General features: G+C 24.6%; 4 protein-coding genes across 4 annotated transcripts; 3 read left to right on the forward strand and 1 right to left on the reverse strand.

Moving 5' to 3' along the window:
• Window positions 1-564: 564 nt before the first annotated feature.
• On the reverse strand, window positions 565-1050 carry ENU1_141600 (hypothetical protein; the record flags this gene model as incomplete). The annotated part of the gene is made up of 1 exon (XM_008860332.1): window positions 565-1050. The coding sequence occupies one exon, from the start codon at window positions 1048-1050 to the stop codon at window positions 565-567; it is 486 nt and encodes a 161-aa protein (XP_008858554.1).
• Window positions 1051-1383: 333 nt separating this feature from the next.
• Window positions 1384-3042, forward strand: ENU1_141610 (DEAD/DEAH box helicase, putative; the record flags this gene model as incomplete). The annotated part of the gene is made up of 1 exon (XM_008860333.1): window positions 1384-3042. The coding sequence occupies one exon, from the start codon at window positions 1384-1386 to the stop codon at window positions 3040-3042; it is 1659 nt and encodes a 552-aa protein (XP_008858555.1).
• A 543-nt stretch (window positions 3043-3585) lies between these two features.
• On the forward strand, window positions 3586-5307 carry ENU1_141620 (leucine rich repeat protein, BspA family protein; the record flags this gene model as incomplete). The annotated part of the gene is made up of 1 exon (XM_008860334.1): window positions 3586-5307. One exon carries the CDS (start codon window positions 3586-3588, stop codon window positions 5305-5307), a length of 1722 nt encoding a protein of 573 aa, XP_008858556.1.
• A 249-nt stretch (window positions 5308-5556) lies between these two features.
• On the forward strand, window positions 5557-11928 carry ENU1_141630 (HECT-domain (ubiquitin-transferase) domain containing protein; the record flags this gene model as incomplete). Its single annotated transcript, XM_008860335.1, has 1 exon — window positions 5557-11928. One exon carries the CDS (start codon window positions 5557-5559, stop codon window positions 11926-11928), a length of 6372 nt encoding a protein of 2123 aa, XP_008858557.1.
• Window positions 11929-12223: the final 295 nt, after the last annotated feature.

Raw genomic sequence — 12223 nt, forward strand, 5'->3', positions numbered from 1 at the left:
TCCTTTTTTGTTAAGTACGTAAAGAATGAAGTGTTATAAAAACCTATCTATTATTAATGAATAACTACTTCAAACAATTAAACAAATATAAAATAATATAAGAAAAGTTCAGAAATATAGAGATGAGATAAATAGAAATTAAATAATTTTGATAAATGATGTGTGGTTTATTCATAAATGAACAATAAGAAATGAAAGAAATAGAAAATGATAATAACATACTAACAATAAGAATGACAGTACAAAACAGACGAATGAAACGTAAAATATATTTATTATATAATGAAGTTAATTTTGAAGATGTAAAACCACAACAAACACGAAAATTAAATAATATGAATATGGAAAAATAACAGTGGTGTTAACAGAATAACAACACTAAAGAATGAAAACAAATATACAAAATAAATATCATTACTTAGATTAGCTCATATTATTTTATTGTAATTATTGATAAAGTACAATAAATTATTAAATAAATTTAAGAAAAAATAATCATTTAAATTCTTCATTATAGAATGTTTTAAGGAACTTTTAATTTTAATGTCTAGCTCTAGTACTCAATCAGATACTTTCACCCTTAGAGCCTGGTATATTATCTTGAGTTGTTTCATCAATTTCTTCTGGAAAGAAATGAGAGAAATAAGACTGAAGATCTTCCTGGTCATAGTTATTGAGTAGTTGAAATTGTAAGAGAGTAATGAAAATGATATAAAATGAAAATACTTTTTTATTTGGATTTAATAATATAAGTTTTAGTGTTGTGTAACACCAATTTTGACATTCAAGAAGTTGTATATTATCAAATATATTTAACTCAACGTCAACACCATCTATCATAATTCCAGATGACTTTTGCCATAATAAATTACTAAAAATGTTTAGTAATGTTATTGCCTTACATCTCATTTGAGGTGATTTGTGATATACTAAATAAAATAATTGAATCCCATCAGAGATATTCTCTTTAACTTGTGCTAATAAATCAATATTTTTTAATGAAGAAATACAAGTTTGATATTCTTGAATGATTTTCCCTTCTATTTGCATAATTTTATGATTTTAAAAAGTTTTAATGAATAACTTAAAAATATAGTAACTTTTATTGGACAATGAACTTTAATCATCAACCACGTTGTTATTACAATTAATATTGCGATTAAATAGTGTTCATTTATATTTACATAGAATGAACTACCCTAAATCGCTGTTTCTTTTCGTTTTAAATTGTCCAAACACAGTTATCTTTTCATGTTATAAAAATTGTGGTTTAATCAAAAAATAATCACAAAGAAATATCCTATAAATAAAAGTAATAATAAAATTATTATAAAAAATATTATAATCAAACTAGAAAAAAAAAACCCTTTAACGAACATAGAAATGAACACTGAAGGAGTTACTGTAGTGGAACAAGAAAAAACATTTAACGAGTTTGAATTAGATGATTTTCTAACACACCAACTAAAGAAAAATAATTTTATTAAACCAACGATTATTCAATCTCAATTTATTCCATTTGCATTAGAAGGGAAAGACATTATTTGTCAAGCAAGAACAGGGAGTGGAAAAACACTCGCATATGTTATTCCTATTTTAAATAATTTATTAGTTAGTCAAGAAGAACAAAGAAGGATTAGAGTTATTATATTAAATCCATCAAGAGAATTATGTTATCAATGTAAAAATGTTATTGACCAATTATTAAAAGGATATTTTGGTATTTCAGTTTTAAACGTTGCGAATGAAAATGGTGTTATTAGTCAAAAAGGAAAAATGAAAAGTATTCCCGATATTATAACAGCTACACCAGCTACATTACTACAATATTTAAAAAAGACTGGAAATAATTTAGATGGAGTAGAAATAAGTGTTTATGATGAAGTTGATTTAATGATAGCATATGGATATGAAAATGATATTAAAGAGCTTAATAAAAAAATACCAAAAGAAAGTGTTAAATGGTTATTAAGTGCAACTATTAATGATGATATAGAAACATTAAAACATTTAATGTTAAAGTCAGCAGTTAAAATAAGAATAGAAGAAGAAGAACAAGTAAGTGTAGAAGAATATATAATTAATTGTGAAAGAAAAGAGGATAAAGCATTAAATTTATATGTATTATTAAAATTAAATATGATTCATGGGAAAGTATTAATATTTGTTAATTCTATTCAAAAATGTTTTTATGTAAAATTATTCCTTGACTTATTTTCTATTCCATCAGTTGTTCTTAATAGTGATTTACCAAGAGATATTAGAATGAATATTATTGAACAATTTAATAATAAAGAATTTAATATTCTTATTGCTACAGATGAAACTACTATTCAAAAGATTATCCCAAAAAAACTTCAAGAAGTTAAAGACAAAAATAATATGGAAGAAGTTGGAGATCATTCACATATTATTTCTGAAGGTGATTCAGCTCAAGAAAATTATAGTGTTTCACGTGGTATTGATTTTCAAGATGTAGCATGTGTTATTAATTTTGATTGTCCTATTTCTATTGTTAGTTATACTCATCGTATTGGTCGTACTGGTCGTGCATCGAAAAAAGGTACTGCTATTACTTTTGTTTTAAATGAAGATAAAGATTATATTACTTCAATAAAGAAAGATCATGAAATAAAAGATTTTATTATTGAGCCAAGTGTTGTTGGTGCATTTAAAACAAGAGTTTATGATATGCAAAGAAATGTTACTAAAAATGCATGTAATGATGCTAGAATAAAAGATTATAAAAAGGAAGTTGGTAATGTCGAAGAGCTTAAAAAAAGTGTTGGAAAATTGAATATTAAACACACAGCTGCTTTAGTTGACCAAAGAGCACAACACTTAAAAGATATTCCTGATTATTTATTACCAGATAATGTCGTTCAAAGATTAAGAGGAGTTTTAGATAGAACAAATGAATATGAAGCAAAAGAAACAAAAAGAAATTCAAAATCTAAATCTTCAAAGAAAAGAAGAGAAAGCAAACCAAGAAAAACTTCAAATAAAAAGGGATTTGTCAAAAGAATGACAAGTAAAAAATAAATTTATTATTTTTCTTAATTGAATGATGATTGTTGAATTTGTTTTTTAATGATAAAAAGGTGAACATAAACTAAAGTTTCTTTATAACTACAAACTTTTAAATATATTTAAAAAGATATTTCAATAATACTACTCAATTAATTAAAATATTTGATATATTATTCATTTGAATTAATAATTAAATGATTATGATTAAATTATTATTTTTATTCTTATATAAATCAGTTTAATTATTTTCTTTTTTTATTTGACTTAATTTACATGAAAAACAAAAATTTAAGTAACAACAATAATTCAATACTTCTAGTTTTTCAAAACAGACAGACACATATTATAATGGTGTTTATTCACAATATTATTTAAGAAAATATCAAACTAAAACTGCTTTTATATTTTATTTTTTAAATAATTCATTTTTATTTAAATAAAAAGAATTAATTTTTCTTAAATTTTTTTGATGAAGAAAAACATTTTAAAGTTAAATTATTTTATGTTATTTAATACACTTTGTGTTTTAGAATAAAGAACTATAAAATAACAAAAATGGAGAATGATTTTGATAATACTCTTATGATAAGTTTAGATTCCCAAGTTGTTACATCAAGAAAAACACGATCTCCTAGAAAAAGGATTAATAAGAATGAAAGGTCAACTGGTGTTTTAACTATAAGAGAATTATCTCAGTCTTCTATCAATAAAGAAAGTGATGATTCTATTTTCTATGAACCGAAAAATGAAGAAAAAAAAGAAAGTCAATTTAAAACAATACTAAAAAGTAAATTGGGTGATGATGAAAAATATGCTGTTGTAGAATATATGAAAAATCAAAACGATTGTATTACTTTCTGTTTTGTGAATAAAAGTTGTAAAAAAATTATTTCTGAATTTTCATATAACCCTGTTCCTATTACTACCATTTATCCCTTTTATAACATCACTTCATTAATTCGATATTCATCAAATGATCCAATTATTAGTTCACAACAAATTGAAAGAATTATTTGCACATACCCAGTTTCATATTCTGAAGCTGAAGAATTAGCAAATAATGGTATGGAATGTACAAGAATTAAACTGTCAAGAGAGGATGTTGAATTAAACGGTATAACAATTCCAGAGGAAGTTGATGTTATTGGAGAAAATTGTTTTAGTGAATGTTTTAATCTTAGATTTGTTCCATTTCCACCATCAGTTCATCAATTAGAACGGTTTGCATTTTCACGTTGTAATTCATTAACAACAGTTATTATACCATCTTCAATTACTAATATTGGAGAGGGATGTTTTAATGAATGTTGTCAATTAGAAAGATTATTTTTAAGTTCAGACTTAACAATAATTGGAAATGATTGCTTTAGTGGTTGCACCAAACTAAGTTTTATTAAAGTGGAAGGTGAATCAAAAAAGTTTTTTGGTTTAGTACCATATTGGATTGCTCAATTAATAGAAATAGAAAATAATATTCAATGTGTTAATGTTGAATTTACTTCATATGATAGAAAAATTAAGGATGAAATTATTCCTACCACACTTAAAACTCTTGGAGAATTTTGTTTTTCTAATTCTTTAAATACGTCTATTATTATTCCAACAAATATTAGTAAAATAAAAGGAAGTTGTTTCTCAAATTGTTCTAAATTAAAATCAATAATAATACCAAATACTGTTGTTGATTTAGCTTATTCATCATTTTTTAATTGTTCTTCATTAACATCAATTACAATTTCTAATTCTTTAAAAGAATTAAAAGACTCGACTTTCTCTTATTGTTCTTCTTTAGTAAATATATCCCTTCCTACTTCATTAACTAAAATTGAATCACGTTGTTTTTCTTATTGTACTTCATTAAAATCAATAGAATTACCATTAAATGTTGTTGAACTTGGAGATCAATGTTTTTCACATTGTTCATCTCTTCATCAAATTATTATATCAGACTCTATTACAAAATTAGGTACAGAATGTTTTTTGTCATGTGAATTACTTGAAAATATATTTCTTCCAAATATTCAATTAATACCCATTTCTTGTTTTGAAAATTGTTCAAATTTACTTGCAATAACTATACCTAATGCATTTAAATTATGTGCTAAATGTTTTAAAAATTGTATTGAACTTCAAGCTGTTGTATGTGATTTTATAAATATTCCTATTAAATGGGAAGAAAGTAGTTTTGAAGGATGTTCTAAAATAAATAAAGAAACATTAACTAACTTAAAAATAAACTATCTAGAACAACACAAGACTCAAAAAAAGAAAAAATAAATATTTATTTGTAGAAGTTACATTATATAAAAATCTTTAGTTAAATTATTTGTTATTATTTATTCTATTAAATAACAAATACATTCATTTCTTTTTTTTAAATCATAACCTTTCTTTTGTATCTCTTTGGTAAGAAACTAATTTGTAATTGGTTTTATTGTTTTATGATAATAAAAATAATGTTAAAATTTGTCATATTCAAAAATTATTCCTCAAAAATAGAAGAACTTATAAATCATAAATAAAATAATGTTCAGAGAAAGGCATTTTGATTTTTCAGAACGTTTTGGTGATATAATAGAAGAAGAAGTACGAGATGTTCCCTTTAGTGAATTTGGTAGAATTTCTGTATCGTATTGTAACATTACTAACAATAAAATTAATAAAAGTACTTTTAATAATGAAATTAATTTTTTAGCTTCTGTTCAAAAAAGAAGTATTGGACCTTTTGAAATTGCCATTTTAAATGAAGAAAATATTGATAATGTTTTGGATGTTTTTAACAATTTATTAGTCAAAAACTGTACTGGTATGACAAGTTCAGATAGAGACGTTATTGTTCCTTTCATTTTTTGTGAAAATCTTGAAATTGTTGCAAAGTCTCAAATCATTTTGGCTGATTCTAAAAAACCTGTTCCAATATTTAGCTATAACCCCGTTAATAATATTGAAGTACCAGATGTTTCTGAAACGTATTATCAATACCTAACAAGAATGATTCAAAAAGATAATTTTACTCAATTCAATCAATACCGATTAGCTTTTAACCACAATGATATTCCATCAGTATTTATTAATGCACAAAGATTACTTCAATTGTCTTCTTTTGAAACTGACTATTTATTAAATTTATTAAAAGACCCTTCTTCAAATCTCTTAGCTTTTCATTTTATAATAATAAGACCAAAGAATTTGTTATTAGTTGATGTTCTCGAAAGATATATTCTTGATACATTAATTCCTAATCCACAGAATTTACTTGTATCATTTGATGCAAGTATTGTTGATGAAGACTCTGCTAATAATGAATTTATTCATTATTGTCTTTCATATATTCATCATTATTTTCCTAAGAGGTTGAAAGTAGTAAAGAAATTAATTCCATTGATAAAGACTTTTGATGAACTTATCATTATTGATATTTTCAAGATTTTATTTTCTCAGAGTTATTATGAGAAGTTTGCTTTTTTATCTCGAGATTGTATTTTAGAAAAGAAAGTTAAAAAGAATAAAACAAAACTAGTACTCATGCTATTAAAATATCAGTGTCTTTCTTCTGAAATTAATCAAAATATCCAAATATTTTGTTTAAATTGTATAAAAGAAATACTTTGTGATGAAAATGAATGTCAGTCTCTCTTAAAGGCAGTTATTCGATTAAAAAGATATGGAATTAATGAGATGTTTAGAAGTAGTTTTGATGATTTAATTGTTTTTATGAAAAGTATAGTTGAAAAAAGTGAGTCTAATAAAGTATTAATAACTCATTATGTTGTATTAGATTTATTAATACAAAGTTTGAATTATTATCAAGACGAAAGAATATTACCATTATATAATTTAATTGGTAAAAAGATCATAGAACACTTTGACAAAAGTACAGAGAATTTATTTGATTTAATAAAAAATTCCAGTTTATTATTTGTGTTTCCATTGAGTGGGTTTATACCTATTTGTGTTGAATATCTTCAGCAACACCAGAATGAATATGATAATATCCCAGTTGAAAGATTAGTAATGACAAATGTTAAGAACATGGAAAGATATGAACTTGTAAATAAATTTATGATGCAGTGTTTTGAGAATTTAAATACAAATTGTTGTAATTTCACTAAAGTGAAAGAAATGTTTCTACTTTCATTAACTCCATCAAGTTGTGTTCAATTTATACAAATTTATAATACCCAATTTAAAAGAGAGTTACTTGAAATTGCAATTGAATCTGCTAATAGAGAAATTCAATTTATTGAAGACAATGATATTGTGTCGTTAAAACGATACTACAAAATATTTTTTGAACTTCATTTAATCTTTGCTAAAGCACCTAAATTTGAACAAACCAGGGTAATTCCAGCATTAAAAGTATGTACTGTTTTATTCAAGTATATTAGAATTCTTTATAATGATATTAAAGACTTACCAGAAAATGAACAAAGGCAAATATTGTCTTCTTTTATTCAATTTGATATTAGAAATAATTGTAAAGATATAAAATGTAGTAAATTTGTTTATTCAAATACAATTAAGGCTTTTCATTCGGTTATTATTGCATTAATTAAAGATACAATAAGTGGCTTTGATGAACAAGGATTAATTTCAATTATTAAAAAGAAATGTATTGAGCCAAGTGATTGGATTCTTTTTTATTTATTTAATTGTGTTGACAGAGAACAGTATGTTATGAATAATTGGCTAAAAACAACATTAGAAAATGATTATGTTATTAAATCATGTTTATTAGATAAATGTAAAGAGGTCAACGTTTTAAATACTATTGGATTTAAAATGGGAATTGATCTTGCTTTTAATACTCATTTTCATCTTCCATGTGTTGAGAATTATCAATTAAAAATATTAGGAAATGAAGTATTAGATATGAAAGGGATTCACCACGCAGTAATATTCTTAAACTCTATTGAAGACACTAATACTACAAGAATTAACATTAACTTATTTGGGGAAAAATTAAATGGAAAATATCCATTGAATATAGTTGAAAAATTATATCAAATTATTCAAGAAGAACATTTAATTCAAAGTATTCAAACAAAAGATGATTGTGAAGATATAGGAATGATATATCAATACCATTCTAATGAAATTAATAGTCTTAATTTAATTCAACAATATGGAATTGAAAAAGGTATTCAAGTATTAGACTATGCAATAAATCATTCAATGATAATTACAAATAGTATAAGTACACTTAAACGTATTGGAATGGAAGAATGTACTACAGTTTTTTCTTTATCTAGTATCATAGACCCAAAAATTCTTGAGTCATTAACTGAAATTGATAAAAAGGAACTTAGTGAGACTATGAATGGAAAAGAACGAGAACTATTTGGGTATTTAAGTTGTAAAGTGTTACAGCCATATATTAATCTAAAAGAATTAAAACATAAAAAATTATTTGACATTCATTTAGAGGAATGGAAAAAAGTATCTGATGAAATAGGTGTTTTTAAAGAACAAGACATAACTGAAATTATTGATGTTATCTATACTATGTTCAAACAAGATAATCAAACAGAGTATTTATATTTAATACTTAGTATTTTAAATGCATACAAAAAAAGAGGATCTCAACAATTTATCCTTCAACAATTAACTAAAATAAAAGACCCTTTATTAAATGGGTATTGTTTTATTTCTATACTATCTGAATTAATTAAGTCAATTATTGAACCAATTGATGAAGATATTTTCAATGAAGATTTACAGGTATTGAAAGTTATGATAAATTATAATTCATGTAAGTATTTTGATAATTCAGAATTCTATCAACTTAAAGAATATGGTACTAATGTATTGAATATTTTTTCTTGGACAATGCCATGTAAAAGAATTTGTATTGAAGATATTCATCCTTGTCATGTTTCAGTCAACGCTAAAGTAATTAGAACTCTGGAGAAACAAAGAAAGATTCAAGATGGATTGAAAGAAAAGAAGTCTGGACTTTTCCTCATAGATTTGATTCAAGAAAAACAAAACGAAAGTACACTGGAATCATCAAAAGAATATTTTATTCCACCACCCAATACCAACCTGTCTAATACTCTCAAAGGTGTAGTCCAAAATATTGGAAGTTCATTGGCTATAAATTCATGTAATCAAAATAAATCACAACCGGAAATTATGAGTGATGAAGAATTTTATAATTTATTAGAGACTAATGATGAAATATTTTCAAAAAGTCTTGACTCTTTAGAACAGAAAGGAGTACTAGGTCAGCTTTGGGAAGAAATACCAGTTGAAAAGAAAAAGGAATTAACACCATTTGAATGTGCTTTTATTAAACATTATAAAGACTTGGGTATTGAAATAAAAGAAAATTTTAAAGGAAGTGAAGAAATGAGAGTGATGCATAATCAACTCAACGAAATTGGTTATTCACACATGCCTATTGTCAACGAGATTGTTCAAACGTTTATTTACTCTTTTGACAAAGGAAATAGTGAAGAAATGAAAAATTGTGTTGAGTGTTTAAAAGAAGAAAACGAAAGAATATCAAGTGAAGATAAAGAAAAGAAGGAACATCTAAGAAACATTATTATGATTATAAAAGAACATATTAGAGAAGAACAAACAAATTGTGAAGAAAAGAAAGAAAGTATTGTTAGAGAGATGATTGAAGTTCGTGGAATAGGAAGAGTTCCTATACCAGAAGAATGGGATGAAGAAGTTATTTTGTCATTACCTAATGATATTCTTCAAGACTACTTAGTAGATTATTACCATGCCCATCCATTAAGAAACCAAAAAAATACAAGTGTATTAAATTTAAATGCTATTCAAAATAATAGAAATATACACAAGCAACCTGAAAGAGATATTCAAAAAATGGAAAGAAAATATAAAACAGAGAAGTACAAAGAAAAAATTAATAAAGGAACAAAAATAGGACTAGTAGAAAAAGATTATTTATTTGCTTTTGATGATGCAATAAATCTTTTAATTAATTGCAATAAATGGATTGGGAAAGGGATTAAGCAAAGAATTGTATATTTATGTCTATATGATGAAACAATAAGTTATACTGTAATAAACAATTTGGTGATGTACATATTTAATGAACCATTTAAACAATGTGTTAAGCGTTGTAACGAAAAAGATGTTATAAAAGTTATGGAATTATTAATGGTTTTAATTAAACTTCAAAGTATTAAGAAAAATATAAAAGTAAGTCCAGCATTTATTCAATGCATTCAAAACGCTTTTACTTTATTCTTTAAAGAAAAAATAAGTTTTGGAGTGAATGTAAAGGCAATGTTTTTATTTAGAGAGTGTGTGCAAAGGTGTATTTCACAAAAACTAGAAATTCAAGACCCAGAAGCAATATACAGATATATTTCTAATGAGGGAAGGATTAATGAGCAAGAAATTGATGTGTTTAATTCTTCAATTATTGAATTACAAAATATTCAAGTCATTACTGCTAATAAAATTAACGAATTTATTCAAGAAGAATTATTAAATGAAGAAGAGTTATGGTATTTCATTGAACATGTTATTGAACAAAGGATAGACAACTTTGTTCTTTTTGTAGATTATACGAGACTGAGAGAAAAGTTAAAGAAAGAAATTAATGAAATAAGAATTAAAATTGTTTTTGGAATATTTTCATTAATTGGTCTTGATGATAGAATATTATCAAGTGAAATAACAAATATTCTTGATGACACAAATTCAAAAGTAAAGAAAATGTTAAGAAATTCACCTGAATTAATTGAAAAAGAATTTAATTTATTAAATAAAATACCTCAATACTTACCTTTTGAAATGAAATTAGGAAATCTAAAAAAGTCAAGTTTATCAAGTAAAGTTGAAGGAAATATTTTAGTTAAAGTTAAAAGAAATAATATAATCTATAGTTTAATGGAATCATTGTGTAAAATAAAACCACAAGAATGGTTTAAAACATTTAGAATTCAGTTTGTTGGAGAACAAGGAGATGACAATGGTGGATTATTAAAAGAATGTTACTCATCTTTTATTAAAGAGATTAATGAAGGAAAAGCTCAATTATTTATTTCTGAAGATAATTGTACGCTTATTCCAAATCCAGAACATAAAGAGTCTAAAATGAAAGAAATATATGAATTTATTGGAAAAGTAATTGGTAAAATTATACTTGATGGGGTTACTGTTGATGTTCATTTTAATGAAGCATTTCTTAGACTTGTATTAGGACTTACTAATCAGTTAGAAAATCTTGATAATATTGACAATTCATTTGCACAACAAATGAAAAAATTATTAAATGAAAATGTGAATGATTGGGGGTTATGTTTTGTCACAGACGAAGTGGTAAATGGAAAGATAAAAGAAATTGAATTAAAGGATGAAGGAAAAACAACAGAAGTTAATGAAACAAATAAAGGTACATACGTTGACTTGTTAATTCAACATAAGTATGTGAAAAGAATTTTATTACAATGTGAATGGTTCTCTCAAGGATTATATTCAATTCTTTCACAAAAAATTGTCAAACAATTTACACCAGCAGAAATTGAAATAATATTATGTGGAAATGAAATTAATTTTGAAGATTTGAAGAAAAATGTTGTTTATGAAGGGTATAATGAAAATTCTATTCAAATACAATGGCTTTGGGAACTTTTATCAGAATGGGGAAAAGAAGACCATATAAAATTACTTAAGTTTGTAACCGGACAAGTTAGAGCTCCAGTTGGGGGATTTGCCAATCTTAAAACATCAAACGGAATTGCTCTTCCATTTACTATCTCTTCTATTAAATACGACAATCCTGATGATAAATTACCCACTGCTCATACTTGTACTAATAAATTAGAACTTCCTCTTTATTCAACAAAAGAAAAGTTAGAAAAGAAATTATCTATCGCAATTAATGAATGCACTGGATATGAGTTTGTTTAATTTATTTTGGTTATGTGTTTGTTTATATTAAAATAATTTCTTTTATTATTAAACAATTAATTCAAAGATAATGATATTACACAAACAAAAAGTTATCCTTTTCTTTGTTGTTGAATGTTTTTAAATAATAAAAAACTGCTTTTTTTTAAAAAAAACCAATACTTGTTTTTACTTTTCTTTCATTTTTATCAATCTCGTTGAAAATAAATAATCCCAAAGTCATCAACAAGTTGTGTTTAATCCATTCATTCTCTGTCTTACTTGTTCCAATGACGTCTCTTGATAACACTTTTCA

This window comes from Entamoeba nuttalli, assembly GCF_000257125.1.
Source record: "Entamoeba nuttalli P19 unplaced genomic scaffold asmbl_5879, whole genome shotgun sequence".
Lineage (NCBI taxonomy): Eukaryota > Evosea > Mastigamoebida > Endamoebidae > Entamoeba > Entamoeba nuttalli.